Here is a 26169-nt window from a genome sequence, read left to right on the forward strand (position 1 = left end):
TCAAAATAATAATTACATTTTGGATTCAAAAGAGGGAAAATTCTTAAAAGTTACGTTTTCTAATTATTTAGATGCTTTACCTTTTATTTATGACTACGCCATTAACCTTTCCAATATTTAGCAAGCATAATGTATTTTACTGATTTTTAACTGGATCTTATAGTTACATTAATGGCGGTTATGTTCTATTGCTGTGTGAAACAAAAACTAAGCCAAGCAGTTCTAATTTTTCTGTGGTACATTAACATACAAAGAAATTACTTCCTTCTTTCATAATGCAGTACTGTAGTATCTCTGAAATGTAATGGATCCATCCTTCCTTTTCCACCTTTTTTATTATCATGCTCTATATAGTAAATGTTTTTAATAGGAAGTTTTTTGGATTATCTTTTAAAATGAAAATGTTTAAACCACAGTTTTATTATACACAATGTTTATTATGATTTTTCTTAAATTTTGTTGTTATGCATGACATTTCATTGGGAAGGGATATTTTAATACTCATTCAAGCAGTTTCTTTACATGTATATATTTAAAAAAAACAGGCAGTTGTATTGCCTTTGAATTTGAAAAAGAAAATGGGTTACAGGCTAAGTTGATTTTCCCATGGTCTAATATGACTTAAGTTTTTGTTTTCGTTTTTTTTACTGTTCTGATTCAGAATTTGAAGCAAGAGCAACAATAAATGCTAATAGTAGTAATTGATTGTATTAGTAATTGTCTTAAGTACTAGCTGTGGTATCAATAATAGTATGAGGAGGATGCCTATATTTGGCAGTTAAGAAAACAGCTTAGAGAGACCTGTTAGTGGCTGAGCTGCAATTAGAAACCAGGCTTGCCAACCCATTGTTGTTTTCCATACTATACAGTCTCAGTCTGGTGTTTGAGATAATGGTTGTAAAAGTGCTTTAGTAATAATAAAGTATTGTGCAGAGATGAGGTGTTGGTATAATACACAATGAACCCTGGCCTCAATTTACTAAGTTGGGAATGTGAAAATGATCAGCATGTTTTGGCCAGTAAGTGAAAATCAAGTATGGTATGTTTAACTGGTATATTTTACCCATTCAGTGCTGAATTCTGTGGTTGGGTTGGGATTGTGACATTAGTGCTTTGTGACCCTTTTTAACTGCATGACATTTGGGCATGCAAGTATGGCAGGCTGGTAGTCTTGTTCAGTCTCCAACTTTGTCTTTTATTAAAGATTTTATTTTTAAGTAATCTCTGTATCCAACATGGGGCTCAAACTCAAAACCCAGAGATCGAGAGTTGCACGCTCCACTGACTGAGCCAGCCAGGCACCCCACTTTTTGTCTTTACACCTAGGATTGATGTGTTTTTCAGTCAGAGATGATTACTTTTGAGTAAAGTTAAAACATAGGAATCCCATGCTCTTGAAGTTTAAAATTTTTAGTGTACAAAAAGTGGGACATGCAAATGCTGGACCCTTAAACTGAGAAATGAGTGGGCCCTTTAAATAAATAAACATTTACACCGTGTCCAGAGTGTAGTGTTCATGCCAAGGGTGAAAGTGAGTAGGGAACTTGATTAAGACAGAAGTATTGTCATTTTCACTTAGAGAGGGCCCTATTCTTAGAAGAGGTGAGAATTTTGAGGTTCATTTTTCTTTTTTAATAAGGAAGGAGGAGAATGCATCAGTGCTAATGGGGTGGGTTAGGGAATGAGAGAACTAAATAGAATATGAAGTTAAGATAAGGGACTGGAGGAATCAAAGTGGGGGTAAAGTAGGAGGTAATCAAGGTGTGGTGATCGAGGTTATTTATCTAAATTACTGTTGCTCTGGATATCACTGGGAGCCATTTTGGGAGAGAAGAAAATGATTCTGAAGAACAGGGTGAATCCTAATTTAAGCAGCAGCACATGTTTGATAAGGGAACAGGGCTAGAAGTTCATGAGGGAGATTGATGTACCACTATTCTTGGAGAATTTAGATAGTTTAAATATGCCTATTATTTATGTAAAAGTACTATTTTTACTTCAAAAATTGAAATGTCATGTATGAAGGATGAAGTATCTATCTTCTGTACTATTAAACATTGCATGGGTTAGATTTATTACAAATGTTCTTTTTCTCTAGGGTTTGGATTCAGGATTTGTTCCTAGTGTCCAAGACTTTGATAAGAAACTTACAGAGGCCGATGCTTACCTACAAATCTTGATAGAACAATTAAAGGTATGGCATTAGTTTATATACTGGATTGGTATAAAGTAGTAAATGTTACTGAGCTTCATTCTGAATGTAAAGTTATTTGATGTTAATTTGAACCCCTAGATGGTTCCTCAGCAGTTTTTAAAGCTGACTTATTAAAAGATCTGGGTGACTTATTCATAGATCTTTATCTCTGATTTATATTGATAAATTGTATAATGCAGTTTTTTGGCCATTAAAAAATAAATATCTAGACATAATTAGAAGAAAGCATGATAAGATTAGATTCATATTCTGTTTTAAAGTTCTTTGAAACTGGTAAATTTTAAAGTCGTTCAATTTCAAAGGCCTTGGTTTTTCCATTTTGGGGGTTGGGGGTTGAGAGAGATGATTTCTCTACTTCATTTATTATTACTGAAATTGTCTTTTTCAATTCCTACTTTAAAATTAATTACAAGCAGGGGCTTCTGGGTGGTTCAGTTGGTAAAATGTCCAACTTCAGCTCAGGTCATGATCTCGTGGTTTGTGAGTTCAAGCCCTGTGTCGGTCTCTGTGCTGACAGCTCAGAGCCTGGAACCTGCTTCAGATTCTGTATCTCCCCCTCTCTCTGCCCCTTCCATGCTCATGTTCAGTCTCTTTCTGTCTCTCAATAATAAATAAACGTTAAAATTAATTAAAAGCAAAAGTCCTGGGAAGAAAAAGAAGTGTTAATAAACTTGGATCACAGAGCAGAAAAAGCTTAGGTTTCAGTTGATATTTTAAGTTCAGAATGTTTTCTTTTGCTTGTAATTCTACCAGAGTAATTGAACTTGACCGTTTAAAATAATTCAGTAGAATTGGATTTGATACAGTCCTTTGGAAAAATGTACGTTACCTTAAAAATACATGTAGATCATCCCTGTAAGAAAAGTGTTCAAGAACTAAGGTTTGCTGTTTTATGTTTAGTACATGTATACAATATAGTAAAATGGCTTGATACTATAATCGTTTTCTTTTTAATCCTGTAGCTTTTTGATGACAAACTTCAAAACTGCAAAGATGATGAACAGAGAAAGGTAAGTTCTATAATCATTATTTTGCCTTAAACCATTTTAAAACCAAGAGCCTTTTAGAGAAATAACAGAAGGACCTCAGTGTTTTGGCTACTATAATAGTACTGTTTACTGTTTATGGTAGTACTGCTGTACAGACCAGGGCGGGGCAGAGGGGGCAGGGGGTTCTAGGGAATTTCTGTTATGGTTTCATAATTAAATGAAAGGGTAATGTACACAATTTTTAATATGATGCCCATTTTGTTAAGTACCACCTTCCTAGGAGTAAGTTCTTTGTTTAGAGGTTTTTAAATGTTGAAGGTAGAAAGTTTATTTTATTAAATTGATTTGTGGTCACTTCATATAGTAAACTGGCAAGAATTTGCAGAATAAACAAGAAGCCACAGTTGAGGAAACAAAACAAGTGTTGCTTTAATTATATTTCCCCTACTGCCCTCTGTGAATTTCTGACAATTACTTTGTATTTTGAATATTGCTTTCTTCCAGTTAACATTGTTTCTTCCTTGATTAGATTTCCTAATGCAGTATCGTTTATTTTTGTGTGTGTTTCTTTTGACTGTAGCTTTGCATTTGGCTCTTTTACACTTGATAATAGTATCTGTAACTCATGTTTAGCTCCCTTTCCATTCTTAGTTTTGGAATTTAGTCCCATGTCATTTGTAAACAGCTTGGCAAAGTTTAAGGTAGTTCTGAAACACGTGTTTTAAAATCATATAGTGAATCAGTCTATAGAAAAGAGACGTTTTTTAATAAAACGAATAAAAATGTTTTGTATTCTTACAAATGTTGAATTGAATCACATGAATTTTATTTGCAGATGTAATCATTTTCTTTTTAATCCTGTAATCCATAATCCGTAAAATATCTGAATGTTTTATTTAATGTTTGATAATAAGTTTTAAAAAGTATAACCCAAAGTACTCCCTTTCCAACTTGTTTGTACTCAGAGTTATGAGTACATTTTAGTAAAATTCTTTAAATGATGAGTAGAAAATAATGATATCTCTTTGTGCTTCTGATTATTTCTGTTTAAAACATCTCATTTTTCACAGAAAATTGAAACTCTCAAAGAAACAACAAATGTAAGTTATGTGTTTGATAAACTCTGGCTTTGCATTAGAAAGTACTTTAAAATGCTGTTTCTATTTTAAGCTGCCACTATTAAGAACAATTGAGATTTTAATTTTTATGAATTTTTTACAAGGCTGTTTAAGAATTTTATTATTTTCAGGGAGCCTGGGTGACTTGGTTAGGTGTCTGACTCTTGATTTCAGCTCAGGTCATGATCTCATGGTTCATGAGCTGAAGCCCCACATCGGGCTCCGTGCTGACAGTGTGGAACCTGCTTTGGATTCATATTCATTCTCTCTCTCTGTCTCTCTCTGTCTCTCTCTCTCTCTCTCCCTTCCTCCCTCCCTCCCTCCCTCCCTTCCTGCTTGCTCTCTCTCAAAATAAATAAACATTAAAAAAAAAAGAATTTTATTTTCTAAAGGAGTTAAAAAGACTAAATAATCCCTCTAATTGAAATGGACTTCATGTGCCATTTTATTTGTTTCTGGTCTTGTCTGTCTGAGATTCTTGGATAAAAGGTGTCATCCATGCACAACGTATATTCTCATAATTAAAATATATTATGATTCAAGCTTTCTGATGTACTGGCCTTCTGACATTATGTAATAGGCTACTCATAAGATCTACATTTTGATAAAAGCCTTTTTGAAAACAAAGTAGTAGTATTCTAGGTTCACCAGTATTAGGGTTAGAATCCTTTACTCTCCATAATTCCATAAAAGTCTTCAATAGATATTTTAGGAATTTACATTAGGGTTACCTGCCATTGATCTAAGAATTTGGAAGTTAATCAGCCCCCTGTTTCTTTCTGTTTGAAGTGTTGAAAATCCGTTTAGAATGTTATCAGTATAAATTAACAATTTTTAGCATTCTTTTTAAATTTTTTAATGTTTATTTTTGAGAGAGAGAGAGAGAGAGCACGCACGAGCATAAGTGGGAGATGGGCAGAGAGAGAGGGAGACACAAAGTCTGAAGCAGGCTCCAGGCTCTGAGCTGTCAACAGAGAGCGTGACACAGGACTTGAACTTGTGAACCGCAAGATCATGACCTGAGCCAAGGTTGGACACTTAATGACTGAGCCACTCAGATGCCCCTTTTTGGCATTCTTTAATGATTTATAGAATTGCTAATGATAACTTCATCTGACACTGTCAATAGAGTAGAACCCACCAGATATCCAAAGAGGGTATTTCTTGTATAGTATAGACTTAAATCTTGTACATTTGAACTGATTTTTATACCTAAAGTTGTATCAAAAGACCGTTTTATTTGGTGCAAGATCCTAAAATCAGTGTCCTGTTTTTACAGAGCATGGTAGAATCAATTAAACACTGCATTGTGTTGCTGCAGATTGCTAAAGTAAGTAAATTTTACTTTTGATTCCTTTAATTTAATGAGATTTAAAAATTGTAATAGCATTTCTCTTTAATAGTCCGGTGACCTGGTTCTGAAATATATTACCTTTCTGCAGTAAATTGTGGGGTTCCTAGTACTATTGAACAACTGTGTATTTGGGTGTTACCTTAGCAGCATGTGCCTGGTTTTGATAAGGTAATTTCTGATATGATGACTGGGAAGGAGGGGAGCACATTTGAATGACTCACTCCTTTCTTCCACTTTACCCATTATACTGCTTTGGAACAAGGGCATACTTTGCAGAACTTTTCACAGAAAAGTTTTTCTTAGGAAAAAAGGAATTAAATTTTAGCAAGAGTTCTTTCTCTCATCCATAATGAAGAGTATAAAAGATATATGTGTGTGTGTGTATTATATGTATATAATATATATATTTTTAGTTGGTTTTTTTTTTCTAGTACTAAACTACATCAGTGAACCACTACTTTAATTGCTGTTCCTTATTCATGCAATAAAATGTATTTTGAATTATTGTGGTGAGGTAAAAATTTCATGGCGTTGTGCCTGCTTTTCTGAAAAATTTTGGTGTATTCAACTTAAATGTAGATTTGATTGCCTGGTATTTTGAGAAATAGGCATTTTAGGGTTTGAAAATAAGAATTTTAAAAAATGTCCCCTGATTGTTTCTATCTGACTGTACCTCTGTATTTCTAGCCAGTGGCTAGAAGAGGGTGGGCAGGCAATTCAGCAGCCAAGTTGGGAAATGATGTTTGCATGAGTTTTTAATTACTGGCCTGTTTTACTTACTCAGTTGCATATATTTGTTTGCCCAGTAATGGTCACTTTTTACATAGTATTGTTAATAACACAATTGTATAGGACAATCCATTTGTGCTTAGATAGTAAGGATATTCACCATATAAGTTAAAGGAGGTCAATATCATTTTCTTCTGAGGCTAGATCCAGTATTAAAGTGTCTGAATTTAAGGGCTTGTGTTCACTTTCTAGGTTTTTGGTGTATTTTTTTTTTTTTTTTTTTTATCAGTATGCCTGATTTCTTGTGTATATGTCTAAATTTTTCATCTGCTTTTGTGGATGAGAATATATTATAAAGGGAGGATAGTGTTGGGGTATAAAAGAGGTGGTAAGGTTTCTGTTTTTCTTGACTGTAAAATTACATGGGTAGGTGGGCACCTACTGTTACCCAAAAGCCTCTACAATATATAGATAAGCAGTGAACTACACCATGCTCAGTGTGAATAGGTAGGTGTTTTAGAGATTCATACTGCCTTCTCTAGAAGATTGAGGAAATAGAAGAGCTGATAGTGTTTAGGCCAGTTTGGATAATCTCTACAAGTCATTCAAAACTTTTAGATAGATGTAAAACAAGACTGCCTAGCTTCTTTGAGTAGCTCACCTTTTAGCTTCCCATCAAGAACATTTTCGGTGTTCTGTCTTTGGAATGAGTTACAATTCAAATTACTAACACTCCTTTTTGGAAGTTTCTACTATTTTTTTTAAAGATTTTTCATTTTTTAAGTAGTCTCTACAAATGTGGGACTCGCACTCACCCAAGATCAAGAGCAGCACTCGCCACTGACTGAGGCAGCCGGGTGCTCAGTTTCTACTGGAAGTTTCTACTGTTTAGTCTGTACTTGCTACCTCTCTGTTTTTTTTTTTTTTTTTTTTTTTAGCCCAGCTTGATAGACTTATATTTCAAGGTCCTTCAGAAGGGGTAACGTAGATTAAGTAAATGGAGTTTGGCTTTTATAGTTTTTTCCATAAGGAAAAAGCCTTCATTAAAGGCTTTCAGTGTACAAAAACATCCCTTAAATTACATATGTATTCTATATGAATTCTGAGTATCTTTAAATCTAAATGTAAATCAGATCATTTCACTTGCCTCCTTAAATCCCCCTAAATGGTTTTGCATCTCCCTTGGAATCTAAACTGCTTATAATAACTTATATCAGTTGAACTGTCACTACTCTCTCACCTCATCTGCCCTCACTTGATCACGTTATTCCAACAACATTGGCTTGTTTTCTTTTTCTCAGGCCAGATGCTTTCTGCTTCAGGGATGTGTATTTACTTTCCCCTCTGCCTGGAAGGCACTTCCTCCATATTTCCAGGACTCACTCTCTTGCTTTATTCAGATTTCTGCCCACATGAAATCTCTTTGAAGAGACCTTCCTGACCACTCTACCTAAATAATGTCTAACTTCCCATTGGTGGTCTTTTTCTTCATGGCCTTGCATCACTAGCCAAATTCACTTGATATATTGTTTGCTGTCTGTTTACACCTGACTGTACTCTCCTTAAGGACTTTGTCTTATTTACCCTTGTATTAGTCTACTTGAGCTGCCATAACAAACCATCACAGACTGGGTGGCTTAAACAACGAATTTATTTTCTCACAGTTTTGGAGGCTACAGAAGTTCAAGATCAGGGTTCCTGCCAATTTGGTTTCTGGTAATGACTCTTTAGCTTGTAGACCACCACCTTCTCACTATGTCCTCACGTGGTCTTTCCTTGATGGTGTGCACAAGGAGTAGAAAGAGAAAAAGGAGGGAGGGAGGGAAGGAGAAGGTTGAAAGGACAGAGGGATATAGGGAGAGAGATGGTGAGGAGAGCTCTCTGGTGTCTAATAAAAACACTCAATTAGGTCCAGACCCCACTTTTAGGACCTTATTTAACTATAATTTACTTCAACAAATGCCCCCATCTCCAAATAGTCATACTGGAGGTTAGGGCTTCATCTGAATATGGTAGAAGGCAGGGCACACAAATATTCACTGCAAAACACCACTGTATACTCAGTGCCCAGAACAGTTGCCTGCCACATAATAGGGGCCCAATAATTGTGAATTTTGAATTAATGTTTCTAATACATAATTAAAAAAAATTTTTTTTAATGTTTTTGAGACAGCATGAGCAGGGGAGGGGCAGAGGGAGGGGAAACACAGAATCTGAAGCAGGCTCCAGGCTCTGAGCTGTCAGCACAGAGCCTGCTGGGGGGCTCCAACTCATGGACTGTGAGATCATGACCTGAGCTGAAGTCAGACGCCCAACCGACTGAGCCACCCAGGCGTCCCATCTAATACATAATTTTTTATGGTTGCATAGTTTAGTGTATCCACTCTATGATTTTTTTTTTTTTTTTTTTTTTTTTTTTTTTAGCCACCTCTCTGTTGTGCTGGAAGGACTTCTGTCTAATAGTGATGGGAATATGAATTGCTACAGTCACTTTGGAGGACTGTTCTTCATTGGTGGGTTAATAAAATCTTGAAATCAGCTACTTTTAGAGAGTGCCACCTGAGACCCCAAAGGGATATAAGAGGATAGCTAATTTGATGCCTTTGTTGTTTGGAATTTATTTAGTATTAGCTTGTTAGAGGCAGAATGCTGTAGGTAGGATTTTAAACTCCTTCCAGTTTTGATTCTTTCATTTTAAATTTTTTTTTTTCAACGTTTATTTATTTTTGGGACAGAGAGAGACAGAGCATGAACGGGGGAGGGGCAGAGAGAGAGGGAGACACAGAATCGGAAACAGGCTCCAGGCTCTGAGCCATCAGCCCAGAGCCTGACGCGGGGCTCGAACTCACGGACCGCGAGATCGTGACCTGGCTGAAGTCGGATGCTTAACCGACTGCGCCACCCAGGCGTCCCTGATTCTTTCATTTTAATTCTCCCACAAGTTTTCCTCCTCCCTAAATGATTAATGTATTGACTCCCAAACATTGCTACCTGTTGGAATCACTCGAGAATCTTTAACAGTTCTCGTGTCTGGCTCCCATTTCCAGACATTGTGTTGTAGCTGCTGTGGGGTGTTACCTGGGCTTTTGGGATTTTAAACTCCCAGGTAGTTCTAATATGCAGCAAAATTTGGGTACCACTTGGGTTAGTGGGATTTTCAGGTGGGCAGTGTTCAGAAAACTTCATTCTTCCTTTGTACCATAGATAGAGGCAGCTGGTGTTTCACTCATGGGAAATTGCAGAGGAAGTGGCCGGGAGGGGGGGCAGGGAAGGTGGAGTAAAGCAGAAATAACCTGGGAGGCCTCTACATTGGAGGACTTGACCAATTCCTTATCAAGATTAGGTGATAAGACCATATGCCATAATTCATATAAGCAAGTGAAATTAATTTTAATAACGTATTTTATTTAACCCAGTATATCCTAAATACTATCATTTCAACATACTTCATATTCTGTCTTTTTTTTTGGTGCTAAGTCTTCAATATCTTGGGTGTATATTACACTTTGAATTAGCCACATTCCAAGTGTCCAGTAGCCTCGTGTGACTAGTAGTTCCCAAACTGGACAGTACAGGTCTAGATTATCCTTTCAAAGTAGATTGTATATTTAAGTTGTCTTGGGATCTCCAGTTCTCTCCCCAGAATATTTTTCTTCATAGACTTTTTGTTTTTCATAAGTATTTGTTAATTTCTCATCAGACTTTTTAAAAACAGATTTATTGATACTAATTTATATACCATAAAGTTTACTCATTTAAAGTATACACTTCAGGGGCACCTGGGTGGCTCAGTTGGTTAAGCGTCTGACTTCGGCCCGGGTCATGATCTCACAGTTCACAGGTTTGAGCTCCACGTAGGGCTCTGTGCTGACAGCATGGAGCCTGGAGCTTCAGATTCTGTTCTTCCTCTGTCTCTGCCCCTCTCCCACTCACACTTTGTCTCTTTCTCAGAAAATGAATAAACATTAAAAAAATTTTTTAAAGTGTACACTTCATTGGTTTTTGGTATATTTACAAACTTGTGCAGTCATCGCCATATTCAAATTATAGTACGTTTTTATCACTCCAAAAAGAAACTGTATCTATTAAGCAGTCACCCCCTCCCTGTTCCTCTTTTCTTTGCTACCCTCGCCCCTGTTCCTCCTCCAATCCCTGGAAACCACTAATCTACTGTTTCTAGATTTGTCTATTCTGGACATTTCATATAATTAGGATTATACAGTATGTGGTCTTTTGTGACTGGCTTATTTAGCATAATGTTTTCAAGGCTCATATTGTCACATATATCAGGACTTAATTCCTTTTCATTTCTGAATAACATTCCATTGAATAGATATACCACATTTTGTCTATTCAGCAATTAATATTTGGGTTGTTTCCCTTTTTTTTGGCTACTGTGAATAATGCAGTAAATGTCTACATTTTGTGTGGATATGTTTCATTTATTTTAACTGTATACCTAGAAGTGGCATTAGTAGGGTTATATGGTAATAACTTTTTTAGAAACTGCTGAACTACTTTTCAAAGCAGCTACACCATTTTACAGTCCCACTCACAATCAGTATGTTAGAATTCCATTTTCTCCACATCCTCAACCAATATTTGTGATTGTCCTTTTTTTTTTTTTTTTTTTTTTTTAAAGTGGCTTAAAACAGCAGTCATTTATTAGCTCACAGTTCTGTAGATGACTCTAAGGTGACTGGGCTGGACTGTATGCTTAAGGCCCAAATCAAGGTCTGGACAGGTTGAACTATTTAGACGGTCTGGGAAAGAATCCACTTCTAGGCTTATTCAGGTCCTTGTTGTAGGACTGAGGTCCCCATTTCCTTGCTAGTTGTTGGCTAGAACTCATTGTCAGCAACTAAAGGCCTCTGTCTCATCCTTGCACAGTCTTCCTCTGTCTTCAGAGCCAGCAGTGGCATATCATATCCTCTCATGGTTCACATTTCTGACCTTATCTCTCTTCTGCAACCAGCCAGGGAAAGCTCTCTGGTTTTAATGGCTCATGAGATCAGATCAGGCCCACCTGCGTAATGCTTCTGTCTTATGGTTAACTGTAAATGTAAATACCGTATGATTTCATTTAAATATGGAATCTGAAAAAACAAAACAAATGAACAAACAGAAACAGACCCATAAACGCAGAGAACAGCTGGTGGTTGCCAGAGAAGGAGGTGTGGGGGTGGTGCAGAATGAGTGAAGAAGAGTGGGAGGTACAGGCTTTCAGTTATGGAATGAGTAAGTTATAGGGATAAAAGGTACAGCACAGGGAATATACTCAATGATACTGTAATAGTATGTTGACAAATGGTAGCTGCACTTATGATAAGCATAGCGTAACATACAGAATCATAGAATTACATAGAATTACTGTGTTGTACACCTGAAACTAATGTAACATTGTGTGTCAACTATACTTTAAAAAATAATAATGGATTCATGGAACCTCTGAATATGATGAGATCACTCCTGTGATTGTCTAGCCATTCTTAGTGGCATCTCAGGGTTTTCATTTGCATTTCCCTAAGAAATAGTGATGTTCATGATCTTTTCATGTGCTTGTTAGCCATTTCATAGATCTTTGGGAAAATGTCTATTCAAATTCTTTGCCCATTTTTTAGTTGTTTTGTTTAAAATCTCATTGAGTTTGGGAGTGATTTATATGTTCTAAATACAAATCCTTATCTATGATTTGCAAATTTTTCTTCAAGTTTGTGGGTTGTCTTTTCTCTTTCTTGATAGCATCCTGAGAAGCATGCATATTTTTATTTTTGATGAAGTCCAATTTATCTCTCTTCTATTGGTTGTGCCTTTGGTGGCTTACCTGAGAAAGTCATTGCCTAATCCTAGATCACAAAGGTTTATTCCTGTGTTTTGTTCTTAGAGTTTTATAGTTTTGTGATCCACTTTGAGTTCATCTTTGTGGTGAGGTAGGGGTCTAAATTCATTTTTCTGCATGTGGATATCCAGTTGTCCCAGCCTCATTTGTTGAATCTCATCAAACTTGAATTAGAAATTTTCTGTCATCAAAAGATGTTTATTTTTTGTTTCACATAATAAGTGTATTGGTCCATAATTATGAGAGCTTTTACTAGACTATACTGCCTTATTAGAGAGATGGGGATATATTTCATGTATTTTATTGGTAGGTATGGTTTTAAAAATACTGGAGTCTACAGTTGTCAGAAATCAGAAATCCAGGTTATGTTGTGCTGATGTTTTTGTTCATTATCATATTTCCAGATCTCAGTCATGCTGGTATGTTCAGAGAAGAGAATAGCCTTTGCATTAAGGAATGAGGGACTTAGAACCAGATAAACGTATGGTATAATTTAAGTGGGAAGTAGCATTAGACCCTTTCTTTGTTTCATTAGCATAGTTCATATTGAATTCAATTAAATCTCCAGTTCAGTAATACTTGAAGTTTAGCTTTAACTGATCCTAATTAAAAGCCATTTGTGGTATACTTAAAAACAGAATCGTTTTTAAAAAGAAAAATGGGGAAGGGGGATCAATATAGCTTTAATTTTAAGTAGTAGAACAAAATTCCTAAAGTACATGATGAGAATGGATTAATAGGAAAGCATTTAATAGTCTATGGGTTCATCTAGCTTTGACTCTGCCTTAAAAGACAAACCACAACAATAACAAGAATAATAAACCCTGATTTAAAATACCCTGTAGATGAGGTGCCTGGTGGCTGGCTCAGTTAGTTGGTTAAGCGTCTGACTTCGGCTCAGGTCATGATCTCATGGTTTGTGTGTTTAAGTCCCGCATCCGGCTCTGTGCTGACAGCTCAGAGCCTGGAGCCTGCTTCAGATTCTGTGTCTCCCTCTCTCTCTGCCCCTCCCTCCCACCCACTCCCCCGCCTCTCTTTCTTAAAAATACACTCTTTGGGGCGCCTGGGTGGCTTGGTCGGTTAAGCATCTGACTTTGGCTCAGGTCATGATCTCACGGTCTGTGAGTTCGAGCCCCGCGTCGGGCTCTGTGCTGACAGCTCAGAGCTTGGAGCCTGTTTCAGATTCTGTGTCTCCCTCTCTCTCTGCCCCTCCCCTGTTCATGCTCTGTCTCTCTCTGTCCCAAAAATAAATAAACGTTAAAAAAAAAAAAATACACCCTTTAAAAAAAATTAAAATTCCCTGTAGGTATCATTCATTATTAATGGGCGGGGGGGAGTTTGTCAGATATTGAAATTTATTTTAAATTACACCAGAATTAAAAGTGGTTTTTTTAGATAACATACGTGTGTATATATAACATAGTATTTCAGTAATCAATCACTGCATAACAGAGCAGTCTAAACTGGAGTGTCTTAAAATAGCAGTAGTGATTTAAATTTTGCTCACAAATTTGCAGTTTGGGTAGACCTCATGACTTGTTCATATTTCATGCAGTGTCACCTGTGATAATTTGGGGGCGGCTAGAGGATCTACTTTTAAGATGGCTCACTCACACACTGCAAAGTTGGGCTGGGGGCCTAGATTCTTCTCCATAGAGTCCTCTTTACAGCTGCTTGGGTTTTCTCACAGTATGGTGGTTGGTTGGGTTGGTTGTTTTCTCCTAGAAAACAAGGAGAAAGAAAGTTTGTGACATATCTATGAACTAACGTTAGAAATCACATACAGTCATTTCTGCTGTAATTACTGGTAGAGACTGTCACAAAGGCCCACCTAGGTTTTAGTGTAAGGGACGTGAACACTACCTCTTGTTGGGGCCATTTCTGGAAAATTTAATCTATCACATGTGTATAATATTCCTTTCTAAGAAATCCTGTGGAAAAACCAATATTTAGAAATTAATAGGGGAAAGCCATAATTAAATCAAAATGTCATCTGAGCAAGAAACTTTCTAATTTCTTTCTCTAGAATTCCCAATAATTTATTTTCAACTATCTTCATTAAGAATTACTGAAACTTTGGATATTCTAAATATATAGTTAATTTTTCAAATGGGGAAAACCCCAATATGAATTACATAGATAACAAAATGCCAGATATTCTCAAGGATATGTGAAAGATACACACTGTGCTAGAAGTTCTCACAAGCACCTCTAGGTTTGATGATTTGCTTGGAGGACTCACAGGACATGATGGATATTCATAGGTACAGTTTATTAGAGCAAAGGATCCAAAGCAAAATCAGCAAAGGGAAAAGGCACATGGGGCAAAATCCAGAGAAAACCGGGCACAAGCTTCTGTCTGTCTTCTCCCAGTAGACTTGCATAGAATGTGCTTAATTCCTCCAGTAACAAATTGTGACAACATGTGTAAAATGTCTACCAGGGAAGCTCATTAAAGACTCAACACCTTGGAGCTTTGTCAAGTAAGCACTTTCTACATAGCACTTATCAAGATTCCAGACTTAGAGAAGGAAAACAGGTTGTCAGCACATACAAATTGTTTGCTTATACAGTTTAGGTACAGTGAGCCACCCTTATCAGATAGAATGGTCAGAGGCCAGCTTTGCAGGCAGACAGGCCTGCTATGTTAGTGTTAACTTATTCCCAAATCTTCAAAGTGCTCTTGGTTGACACTTCAATATGAAGATTTCTGAGTAAACTCAGTAAAGAAAAAGTTATAGGTACGTGAGATAGAACGTGGACATTACGTTTAAAACCAAGACCAGATACTGGTTTCTATTCAAACTTAAATATCCTCATACTATGGAGTTGAAACATTAAACAGTTTTATTTAAAATTAAACATATTATCTATATAATGCAAATAGGTGGATTATAATTACAGAAATGAATATGTGTTGGTAACTTTCCACCACCTTCCTAAAGTATGTGCTTGGAGAAGCAAGGCAAAATAGCGTATTAGTTAATTAAGAACATGAGTTCCGAAACTGGACTGTGGAATCCTGGCTGCCCACCTTCTGTCTCAATTTTCTCATATGTCCAATGGGAATAATAATAGCACCTACCTTATAGAGTTGTTGGTGGAATAAGTGAAATAATAAACGGGAAATATTTGCCAGGCATTCGCTCCTATGTGATTCCATGGATACAGTGATTATATTTACTGAAACAAAAATCAGACCATCTATTTAGAAAAGTGTAATTCTGGGCCCACAGCCAGATATAGGAAATTGTGTTTGTCCCAAGTTTTTAAGGGTATATGATTGTCATCTCTTTAAATTGCAGTGAGAGTTTAAGGGTTGTGGGTAGTTATCATAACATACTATAAAATTAAACCCAGAAATATTCAGGGTCTTCCATCCTAAATTAGTGTATCTGCTTTTAATAGTTGGTACCAATATGAGTACACAGTTCCATAAGTTATTTCTATAATGAACTTAATTAAATACCTGTAGAGAAAAAATAATTGTTGGTGGTGTTTGTTTTATAGCTAGTGATAGAATTGTGTTTGGTTAGCAGTGTACAAATAGAATTACAATTTTAGTAGAAGCCAAGAGATAGTCTAACATTGTTACTTACCTATAGTAAAATAAGCTTTCTTAATAGGGAAGAAAGTACAGAAGGAGTTACTTAAAAGAATGAAGTTAATATTTTTAACATTTCTCCTTAAGGACCAGTGTAATGCGGAGAAGCACGCAGATGGAATTATAGTAAGTTTAATCTAATCTTTTTGTTTCCCTTTACTTCTGCAGAGCATTATAACCAGTCATGTCAGGAGAAGCCTGAACTTCTACTCATTTTTCAACACACATTCCTCTTTTACCTACTCACTGCTTTTTGTTGTTGACTCTTGCAATTTTCTTTAAGCTTCTAAAGTTGGCCATCTTTCAGCAATCATTTGGAGGGGAAATGTTAAAATTTTTCTAAGTATTGATTCAGATCGAATCACTTTGCATGTGTTAACATGAAGGGTTAATCATGGTGTGAAAATGCAGCTTTTATGACTAAGGCATAACTCACAATGCTACTATCAAACTTTTTTCTCCAATGAAAGCAGAAGGGGAAGGATACAATATTGAAACATATCTTAATCTATTTCAATATGTTTATTGGTTTCCATTTTATTTTTAGATTTTGCTATTGCAGTATATATTGCATCTTTATTAGAACAAATTGCACCATGAATTCTTTCACTTGTAGCCATTTTCTTATTCTTTCCTCCCCCTTGGCTTTTTACTCTTCGCTTAGATTCAACTTCTACTTTAAAAAGAAAAGAAAATTTTATTGTTGGTATTTCCCATCTGGAAATAAAAGTTCGAGTTTGAAGATTTATAGTTGGAGCCACCCTATTTTTATGATAAATGAGTGACTTCTATTTAGACTGTGCTTCTAAAGCAGAAGGCAGCCTCTTTTTTTTTGTTTTGAGACTTTACAAATGCCAGCTTGTCTGAGAGATCTGGAAACTCTTCAAAATCTTCAAAACCATCTCATGATTATACTTGAAAGGATAAGCGTGTTAACTTTATATTTGTTTTAAAATGAAAAAAGTTTAAAAATCTGTTGTTTGCATGTTTCTTAAGGCAGAGATAAGAGAAGCATTTTTAAAATATGAATTAAAGGCATTGGAATTTTTATCTCTCTTCACAGTGTGAGTTCAGAGTTCGAGGCATGGTGATTTAATACGAATATGTCATATAAATACAATGTAATGTAGTATCTCTTCCTGAGATATCACTTAAGATTGTAAGCCTCATAGAAAATGACTATTTATGTTGTTATTATTAGTTATTTTTTTATTATGTTAAAAAAAAGTTGGCTGAGTTTTATAAAGCATACCCAAAATGTTTGGTCATTTACAATTGAAAACATCTAGAAAATTTATACTTAAAGAAAATCTAAACCTGTAGAAAACAAACATATCTGAATCATTTGATCAAGGACTATAACATTTTTCCCTAAGAGTTTTTATTTTTAAAAGATAAAGGAGGGGCACCTGGGTGGCGCAGTCGGTTGAGCGTCCGACTTCAGCCAGGTCACGATCTCGCGGTCCGTGAGTTCGAGCCCCGCGTCGGGCTCTGGGCTGAAGGCTCAGAGCCTGGAGCCTGTTTCCGATTCTGTGTCTCCCTCTCTCTCTGCCCCTCCCCCGTTCATGCTCTGTCTCTCTCTGTCCCAAAAATAAATAAAAAAAAACGTTGAAAGAAAGAAGAAAAAAAAAAAAAAGATAAAGGAAATGTTCATAGTTTAGATCTTGGACCCATACAGCTAGAACCTGGCCTTCCTACTCACTAACTTGACCTTAGTAGGCATGTTACTCAACCTTTGAACCTTAGTTTTCTCATATATAAAGAAAAGTGGCTAGATCTACCTCAGAACATTGTTGTAAGGTACTGAATGAGCACAGAATCAATAAATGTTCACTATACATATATACATTTATATATAATCTATAACATTGCATGAATTCTATAAATGTTATAACAGATTAGAGCTGAGGATTATTGTTTGTTTGCACTTCTAAAGCTCTGCTTTAAAATTTCTATAATTTCTTTTTTTTTTTTTTTTTTCAACGTTTATTTATTTTTGGGACAGAGAGAGACAGAGCATGAACGGGGGAGGGGCAGAGAGAGAGGGAGACACAGAATCGGAAACAGGCTCCAGGCTCTGAGCCATCAGCCCAGAGCCCGGCGCGGGGCTCGAACTCACGGACCGTGAGATCGTGACCTGGCTGAAGTCGGACGCTTAACCGACTGCGCCACCCAGGCGCCCCAGAATTTCTATAATTTCTATAGAATTAGAGTTTCTATAATTTTCTATAACAACAAGCAACAAAAGATATGTGGTACCTTTAATATCCATGCAAAAAAAGTCTAAAAGTATCTTCTTTGGTTGACTAGCCTAATCTTTAGAACATTTCACCTGGAAAACAGATTACATTCAAAAGATAGAATTCTGCTGGTCCTTTTTCCCAAAGTTATTTCTTAGTTGCTTCAGTAATTTTTCTTATATAAAAGATGAGGATAATAAGGAGGTGACATATTCTGCTTCCCATGGATCACAGTATTAATGGCAAGATTTTGACTTTAAACCACTTGGAGTTCTTTGGAGAAAACCACTGGGTAAAAATGGAATTTATTCTAAGAACAGCTCCAGGACTTGTTGAGACACTTGTTATTATGTCCTGGTCCAGTATCTGAAAATAGAATCACAAAGTAATAAGCAGAAAGCCCCTATAGAACGTAAAATCCAGCCATTTCTTCATTTTACAGACTGGAAAGGTGTGGACCACAGCAGATAAGAGACTTGCCAAATTCTTGGTAGAGGAAAGATTCTAAAGAATTAAAATTCTTAGTCTGTTTCTCTGCTTTTCCCAGTGCTTCAAAACCTTCTGTACTTCATTTTAGTGGGGTTTTATTATTAATGACTGTTTTCAGGGTCTCTTCTCTAAGTGTCCTTTATTTTTCCGTTAGAATATTTATGTTAGGTAAGCTATTGTAGTGACAAGCTTCAGAATTCTTATGTTCAAATCAGTTGATTTAAGAGATCTGACTTAGTGCTTTTAAAATTTATGCAGAGAGGTAGTTTAAGAAAAAAATTTTTTGAACTTAGACATTAAATGAGAATGCAATAAAAACTGTCCCATTATCTCAGTTATTGCTAGGGGCTTCTAAATTTTTATGAATACTATTGGAGCTCATTCATCAGTAAAGTATTTCTCTTCTATTTTGATATTTTCTGTTATAAGCCCTAATATACATTTAAAATTTAGTTTTCTGGATCGAGGAAAGCTAAAGAACTGAAAATTTTATTTCTTGGGTTTTGTCTGATGTGCTTTCTAAATGAGAGATCAGATTTAACTCTGACAAAGACCTTATTTTAATACCACCCACCTCCTCCAAATAAAAAAGCATCAGTAAACTATGGAGTCTGGTTTTTAAAATACCATCCTGCTGGCAGAATAATTTCTTGGCTTGAAATTAGAAACACCTAGACTTTTTTTTCCCTCTAAAATTATAACTACGTTTATTTTTTTTCTTCTAATCTTCAAAAAGGAAGGCTTCTTCCCTGCATCCCCCAATTAGAATATACATCTCTTTGCTTTTTTTTTTTTAAATTTTTTTTTTCAACATTTATTTATTTTTGGGACAGAGAGAGACAGAGCATGAACGGGGGAGGGGCAGAGAGAGAGGGAGACACAGAATCGGAAACAGGCTCCAGGCTCTGAGCCATCAGCCCAGAGCCTGACGCGGGGCTCGAACTCCCGGACCGCGAGATCGTGACCTGGCTGAAGTCGGACGCTTAACCGACTGCGCCACCCAGGCGCCCCTACATCTCTTTGCTTTTAATGACTGTAAAATTAGATGCTTATACTGCGTGTACACAGTATTAGAAGGTGGCAATAGTATGAGATGGAAAGATAAAATCCTAGTGGTACAAATAAATTTGCAAGTCGTAGTTTATATATATATATGTGTGTGTGTGTGTGTATATATATAACTATATATATATAGTTCTATATATAGTTATGTATATAGTTATATATATTTATATGTATATAACTATATAGTTATATAGTTACATAGTTATATATATTTATATATATAATTATACATAGTTATAGTTTTTATTTATATAGTGTTTATTAATACAGTTTAGTGTTTATTAATACCAAAGCAAGAGAGAGTTTCTCTATCTTTGATAGAGAAGCAGTATTTGTGGTGAACTGAGAATTAAGTGAGAAGCACTGAAGTGAATTGAGAAGTTATTGCTGTAGCTTCCTGAAATTTTCCCACACCTTTTTACAACTCTATGCAAGTTTTTCCATTTTAGCTTTACCTATCTATATGACAGAGACTGTCATTTTCCTTCCTTACTACATTTTTGTTTTTTTAGGAAATTCTTCTGTATTGTAAAAGTGTTTCATTTCTTCCTTGCATTTTGATCAGCGTATCTATATAGCTACCCTCAGGACTTTGCTGTCAGAAATGTGGGCATTTCATACATTTGGGAGGGTCAGCACTGGGAAAGCATTTAATTAAAAATAACTGTACTGTGTTTCTTTATCTCAGAGTACTATTAATCCTGTGGATGCAATATATCAACCTAGTCCCTTGGAACCTGTGATCAACACAATGCCTACTCAGACTGTCTTACCTCCAGGTATGATATTTAGAAAGACATTTCACAGATTCATTGATTAGAAAAAACTTAATTTGTACGACTGTCATGGTAATTTTGAAGGGCTCATTTTTGGTTTTTTGATAAGTAAAAGGAATCAAAGAAATGGTATAACAGAAAATGAAATAGAAAAAGATATATTTTGGTATTGGGCTTTGTTTTTTTTGCTTTTCAAGGAACATTTAATAACAAGGTAGGTAACATACTTGTCTAACATGGTACCTTTAGATCATGGAAGCTAAAGCAAAACATCCTGTTCATTGGGTGAAAACAGCCTGCTTAATGGTGTACACTGCAGTGAAATTTAAATAAATAATGTAATAATAATTTCAGAACTTCAAAATTTGAGTGTCAGTGTTCTCTTTTTCGTATGGGAAAGGAAAATGCTTTTGAAAATCATTTGAAGCTTGGAGGAAAATTCCATAGCTACATTCTTAGGATCACTCTGTAGTCTTCATGATACAAATGACACAAGGGAAGCTTCAATTCAACCTTTTAGAGAAGACATTCCTGCTCGCATGATCTCATCAACCAGGAGAATGTTGGTAGCAATCACAGTGCAGGAGTGAAGAAGCTGTTTCTTTACACAATAGTTATCCCATATGCCTACTTCAGCAGCTACCACTGGCTCACCTGTGTTCAAGTCCACACCTACAAGTTGACCTGATTCTGAATGTTCCGCTTGAACTTTAGTGTTTCTTGAAGGTCAAAACCAGAATTCTGAGCAAGAACCTTGGGAATAATGAGCAATACATCAGCAAATGCTTGCACTCCAAGCTGGGCCCTGCCCTTTACACTGGGCTTATATTTAATCAAGGCTTCTGCCATTGCCACTTCCACTGCACCAGCACCTGGAACTACACAGCCATCATCAATAGCATTTTTAACAGCCCTCAAGCCATCTCTTATTGCATGTTTGATTTGAGTGAGTGTGTGCTTATTTGGTCCTTTGACCAATAATGTGACAGAGCAAGGGTTGTTAACATTTCTCAATAAAGGTGAATTTCTCTTCTCCCAATGTGTATTTCATAGACAAGTCCTGCATGTCCCAAACAATCAGGATTTAGGTCATCAAAAGAATTTAGAGCTACTCCACCACAAGCAAGAGTCAGCCTTTCCATATTTCTCCTTTTAGCCCTCCGCAGAGCTACTATGCCTTCTTTTGCAAGAGCATCTAAGGAAAAGTGGTCAATTCCCTTTTGATTAATAACCACGAATCCTTTATCTGAATCACCACAGAATTTCTTTTTCAGTTCTATTATTTTTTTAACTCTATCTTCAATGAATTTTCTTTCAGCTTTTACAAGCTTCTCTCTCTCTTCTGCACTCTTGTAAAAAAAAAAAAAAAGCCTGAATTCACTTCTGTTTTTTCATATTCTGATGACGCATTGCATGTGAGGATGTATGAATCTTCTACTCTTTTTTTTTTTTTTTTTCCATATCAGGATGCCGCGCCCCATGGTCTAAAACAAGACCTCTGATTAAGCTTCTATCAGTTTCAGATTTATGTTTTATCTCCATAATCTGAACCATGAAGAGGTCAATAGGTTCATCTTGTTTTTTAATGGCCAAAATGGAATCCATCACAGCCTCTGTTAAGACATCAGCAAGTTCAGCATGCACTTTAGTACGTAGAGATGTTCTGGCCACATCTATAAGTGTTTCTCTGTCCATTTCTTTGCTTACTTTGACTTGTTCCAAAAACTGAAGTGCCTTTTCCTTTGCAGCTTCCAATCCTTCTGTTATTATTCTGGGATGAAGACCTTCAGAAATGTAGAGATCCGCCTGTTTCAGTAGTTCTCCAATGATTAGGACATTGGAAGTGGTACCATCACCAGTTATGTCATCCTGGGCTGTTGCTACTTTGGCTATTAAGGAGGCTGTTGGGTGTTGAATTTGCATTTCATGAAGCAGCACATTGCCATCTTTAGTAAGCTTGATATCTTCAGCACCAGAAACAAGCATCTTCATGGTGCCTTTAGGCCCCAAGTTGGTCCTCAGCACATCCTGCAGTCCCCGGGCCGCACTGATGTTGACCGCCAGCACCGCCTGGGCTCTGGCTACCTCGGCCTTGGGGTTCAGGGTCTTCACAGCCGCCATAGCTAACCACCACAGGAAGAGGAGGAGACCCAGCGTGCAGAGTGCCTAAAGCCGGCTCAGTGTGGCCTGGAGGCACTACCCAGGTCTTCTCAGTATTGGGCTTTTAAAAATGTTTCTTTTATTTTATTTTTGAGAGAGAGGGAGGGCACAGGCAGGGGAGGGCAGAGAGAGAGAAGGAGATGCAGAATCTGAAACAGGCTTCAGGCTGTGAACTGTCAGCCCAGAACTCGACACAGGGCTCAAACCCACAAACTGAGATCATGACTGACCCAGAGTTGGACACTTAACTGACTGAGCCACCCAGGCACCCCAATATTGGGCTTTTTTAATACAGTGAAAGGGCTTTCAAAGAAAGAAGAAAAACATGATTACTAAGACTTGGGTTAGCTGGTGGGACAGAATCCTATGACTCAGGATTCATGCTACCAAAGAAAGCTTACTATACCTTGATATATACTTGAAGGTAATCCAGGAACTTTCTATTTGGGGGTATTCTTTTTATTTTTTATTTTTTATTTATTTATTTTTATTATTTTTTTTAATATATGAAATTTATTGTCAAATTGGTTTCCGTACAACACCCAGTGCTCATCCCAAAAGGTGCCCTCCTCAATACCCATCACCCACCCTCCCCCCCTCCCACCCCCCATCAACCCTCAGTTTGTTCTCAGTTTTTAACAGTCTCTTATGCTTTGGCTCTCTCCCACTCTAACCTCTTTTTTTTTTTCCTTCCCTTCCCCCATGGGTTTCTGTTAAGTTTCTCAGGATCCACATAAGAGTGAAACCATATGGTATCTGTCTTTCTCTGATGGCTTATTTCACTTAGCATCACACTCTCCAGTTCCATCCACGTTGCTACAAAAGGCCATATTTCATTTTTTCTCATTGCCACGTAGTATTCCATTGTGTATATAAACCACAATTTCTTTATCCATTCATCAGTTGATGGACATTTAGGCTCTTTCCATAATTTGGCTATTATTGAGAGTGCTGCTATAAACATTGGGGTACAAGTGCCCCTATGCATCAGTACTCCTGTATCCCTTGGATAAATTCCTAGCAGTGCTATTGCTGGGTCATAGGGTAGGTCTATTTTTAATTTTCTGAGGAACCTCCACACTACTTTCCAGAGCGGCTGCACCAATTTGCATTTTGGGGGTATTCTTTATAGCTATGAAGAATACAAATGGTTTCTTCTTCATGGTGGATTCTATGGTAATAGAAGGGAAGAGTGAAATTTGTGATGCCTACTGATTATATAGACATGAATTTTTAAGTATAGAGTAAAAAATAGTAATTTTTTTTTGAACTGGCAAAAAAAGGCTTAGGAGCAACACCCAATGTATAACAATTCCTCCTCTTACCTTTTGTGGCATCCAACACTTTTGTGTTTTCAATGATTCAGTTAAGTCAGAAATTATAATGAAAAAAAAATTCCTTTAAAAATACTTCCAAGTATGTGAAATCCTTTTGTGAATTTTTTTTAATGTTTATTTTTTTTTTTTTTTTTTGAGAGAGAGTGGACGCGTGAGCAAGGAGGGGCAGAAAGAGGAGAGGGGAGAGAACCCCAAGCAGGCTCCATGCTTATTAGCACAGAGCCTGATGCAGGGCTCGAACTCACAAACTGTGAGATCATGACCTGAACCAAAATCAAGAGCCAGACGCTTAACTGAGCCACCCAGGCACCCCTGTGAATTTGACTCCTTAAGAGAATGAGTTTAAGTATCTTGTGGGGCTAAAGAGGAAGTACTGTGCCCCATTTTTAAGTGATTTTATGTGGTTTGATGCTTAGAAAGACCTTATCATTAGAACCATTTGCTAGTTTTACAGAGCATTTTTACTGAGGTATTGGCCTACCTTGACTAGTCTCTTGATATCTTGCCTAATGTCTTAGTACTGAGTAGCCTATCCTCATTGAGTTTAAAGGGGATTGAAGGTCATGAAGGAGTAGCATAGAATTTGACTTAATAGAAGACAGTTTCATAAATTCCTGATCTTTATGATTTTGAATTGCACACAATTGCAGCTAACAGAGTTGTATTTGGCTTTTTCTCTAACTTATTTTATATGTTTAAATCTTCTAGAACCTGCTCAGTTGTGTAAGTCAGAGCAGCGTCCATCTTCCCTACCAGTTGGACCTGTATTAGCTACCTTGGGACATCATCAGACTCCAACACCAAATAGTACAGGTACAGATTTGTGTGACTTTCTTTTTTTTTAATGTTTATTTTTTGGAGTGTGCAAGTGGGGGAGGGTCAGAGAGAGGGGGACAGATGATCCAAAACAGGCTCTGCACTGACATCAGTAAGCCCGATGTGCGGCTCAAACTTACGAACCAAAAGATCATGACCTGAGCCGAAGTCAGAGACTCAACTGACTAAACCACCCAGGTGCCCCTGTATAATTTCTTTAATTCTCATAAAGCCCCATTAACATTTAAGATGTGTTTGATTGCTGTTGGGAAAGAGAATGAAGAAATGTGTATTTGTATTGGAGCTATCCTAATTTTACCATTACAGTTCTGTACATGAAGTAGTTAACTTTGTGATAGAGCTAGAAGCTTTAGTAATAATTGTATTTTACATAAAATATTCCAGGATTTTGTTTGTTAACCTTAAGAAAAGATTTATTTTCGAGCACCTGGGTGGCTCAGTTGGTTAAGCTTCTGACTCTTGATTTCCACTCAGGTCATGATCTCACAGTGAGTTCAAGCCCCGCATTGGGCTCTGTGCTGACAGTGTGGTGCCTGCTTGGGATTCTCTCTCCCTTTCTCTCTGACCTTCCCCTACTCACACACACTCTCTCTCTCTGTCTCTCTCAAGATAAATAAACTTTTTTTTTTTTTTAAAGATTTATTCTGAAGGTCTGAATTGGCTTTTTAAAAAATTTGCTCAAGTCAGATTTGTATACTTTATTATTGTAAAGAAATCAGTACAAAAATATAGAGAACAAAAGCTAAAAGTCCTCTTTATTCTTGCCTTTGTCATTTGCGTGTATTTACACATAATGCATGCATATATGTACACATATACCTGTATATGCCTTTATTTATTTATTTATTTATTTTTTAATTGAACTATTGTTTTACAATTTTTGAGTATAGTTGACAATGTTACGTTAGTTTCAGGTGTGCAACTTAGTGATTTGACAGGCTTAAACATCATGCTGTGTTTCCCCAAGTGTAGCTACCACCTGTCCTGTTATATCACTATTACAATAGCATTGACCGTATTTCTAATGCTGTGCCTTTTATTCCTGTGGCTTATTAATTCCATAACTGGAAGTCTGTATTTCCCTCTCCACCCATTTTGCTTACCCACTCCCTTCCTGTCTGGCAACCATCAGTTTGTTCTCTGTATTTATAGGTCTAATCCTGCTTTTTGTTTGTTTATTCATTTGTGTTCTTTCTTTCTTTGTTTCTTTCTTTAAGATTGTGGCCACTTATGAATGGAGTCATGTGGTATTTGTCTTCCTTAGTTAGACTTGTTTCACTTAGCATAATACCCTCTAGGTTCATCCATGCTGTCTCAAATGGCAGTGTCATCCCTTTTATGTCTGTGTAATATTACTGTGTGTGTGTGTGTATCACATTTTCTTTCTTTATTCACCTAATAATGGACACTTAGGTTG

General features: G+C 36.6%; 1 protein-coding gene and 1 pseudogene across 14 annotated transcripts in view; one reads left to right on the top strand and one right to left on the bottom strand.

Moving 5' to 3' along the window:
• OSBPL9 (oxysterol binding protein like 9) overlaps positions 1-26169 on the top strand; it is a 195014-nt gene that overhangs the window by 143033 nt on the left and 25812 nt on the right. For 7 of the 14 annotated variants that reach the window (XM_045477349.1, XM_045477351.1, XM_045477362.1 and 4 more), the window contains 7 exons: positions 2099-2194; positions 3178-3225; positions 4275-4304; positions 5602-5652; positions 15936-15974; positions 20331-20421; positions 24624-24728. In XM_045477349.1, coding sequence (XP_045333305.1) covers positions 2099-2194; positions 3178-3225; positions 4275-4304; positions 5602-5652; positions 15936-15974; positions 20331-20421; positions 24624-24728 — 460 coding nt within the window. The remainder of the gene's footprint in view (positions 1-2098; positions 2195-3177; positions 3226-4274; positions 4305-5601; positions 5653-15935; positions 15975-20330; positions 20422-24623; positions 24729-26169) is intronic. The other 7 variants (XM_045477350.1, XM_045477354.1, XM_045477361.1 and 4 more) reach the window with 3 other exon arrangements.
• Positions 20802-22554, bottom strand: LOC123597881 (annotated as a pseudogene).

The sequence above is a fragment of the Leopardus geoffroyi genome, chromosome C1 (genome assembly GCF_018350155.1).
Source record: "Leopardus geoffroyi isolate Oge1 chromosome C1, O.geoffroyi_Oge1_pat1.0, whole genome shotgun sequence".
NCBI classification, from domain to species: domain Eukaryota; kingdom Metazoa; phylum Chordata; class Mammalia; order Carnivora; family Felidae; genus Leopardus; species Leopardus geoffroyi.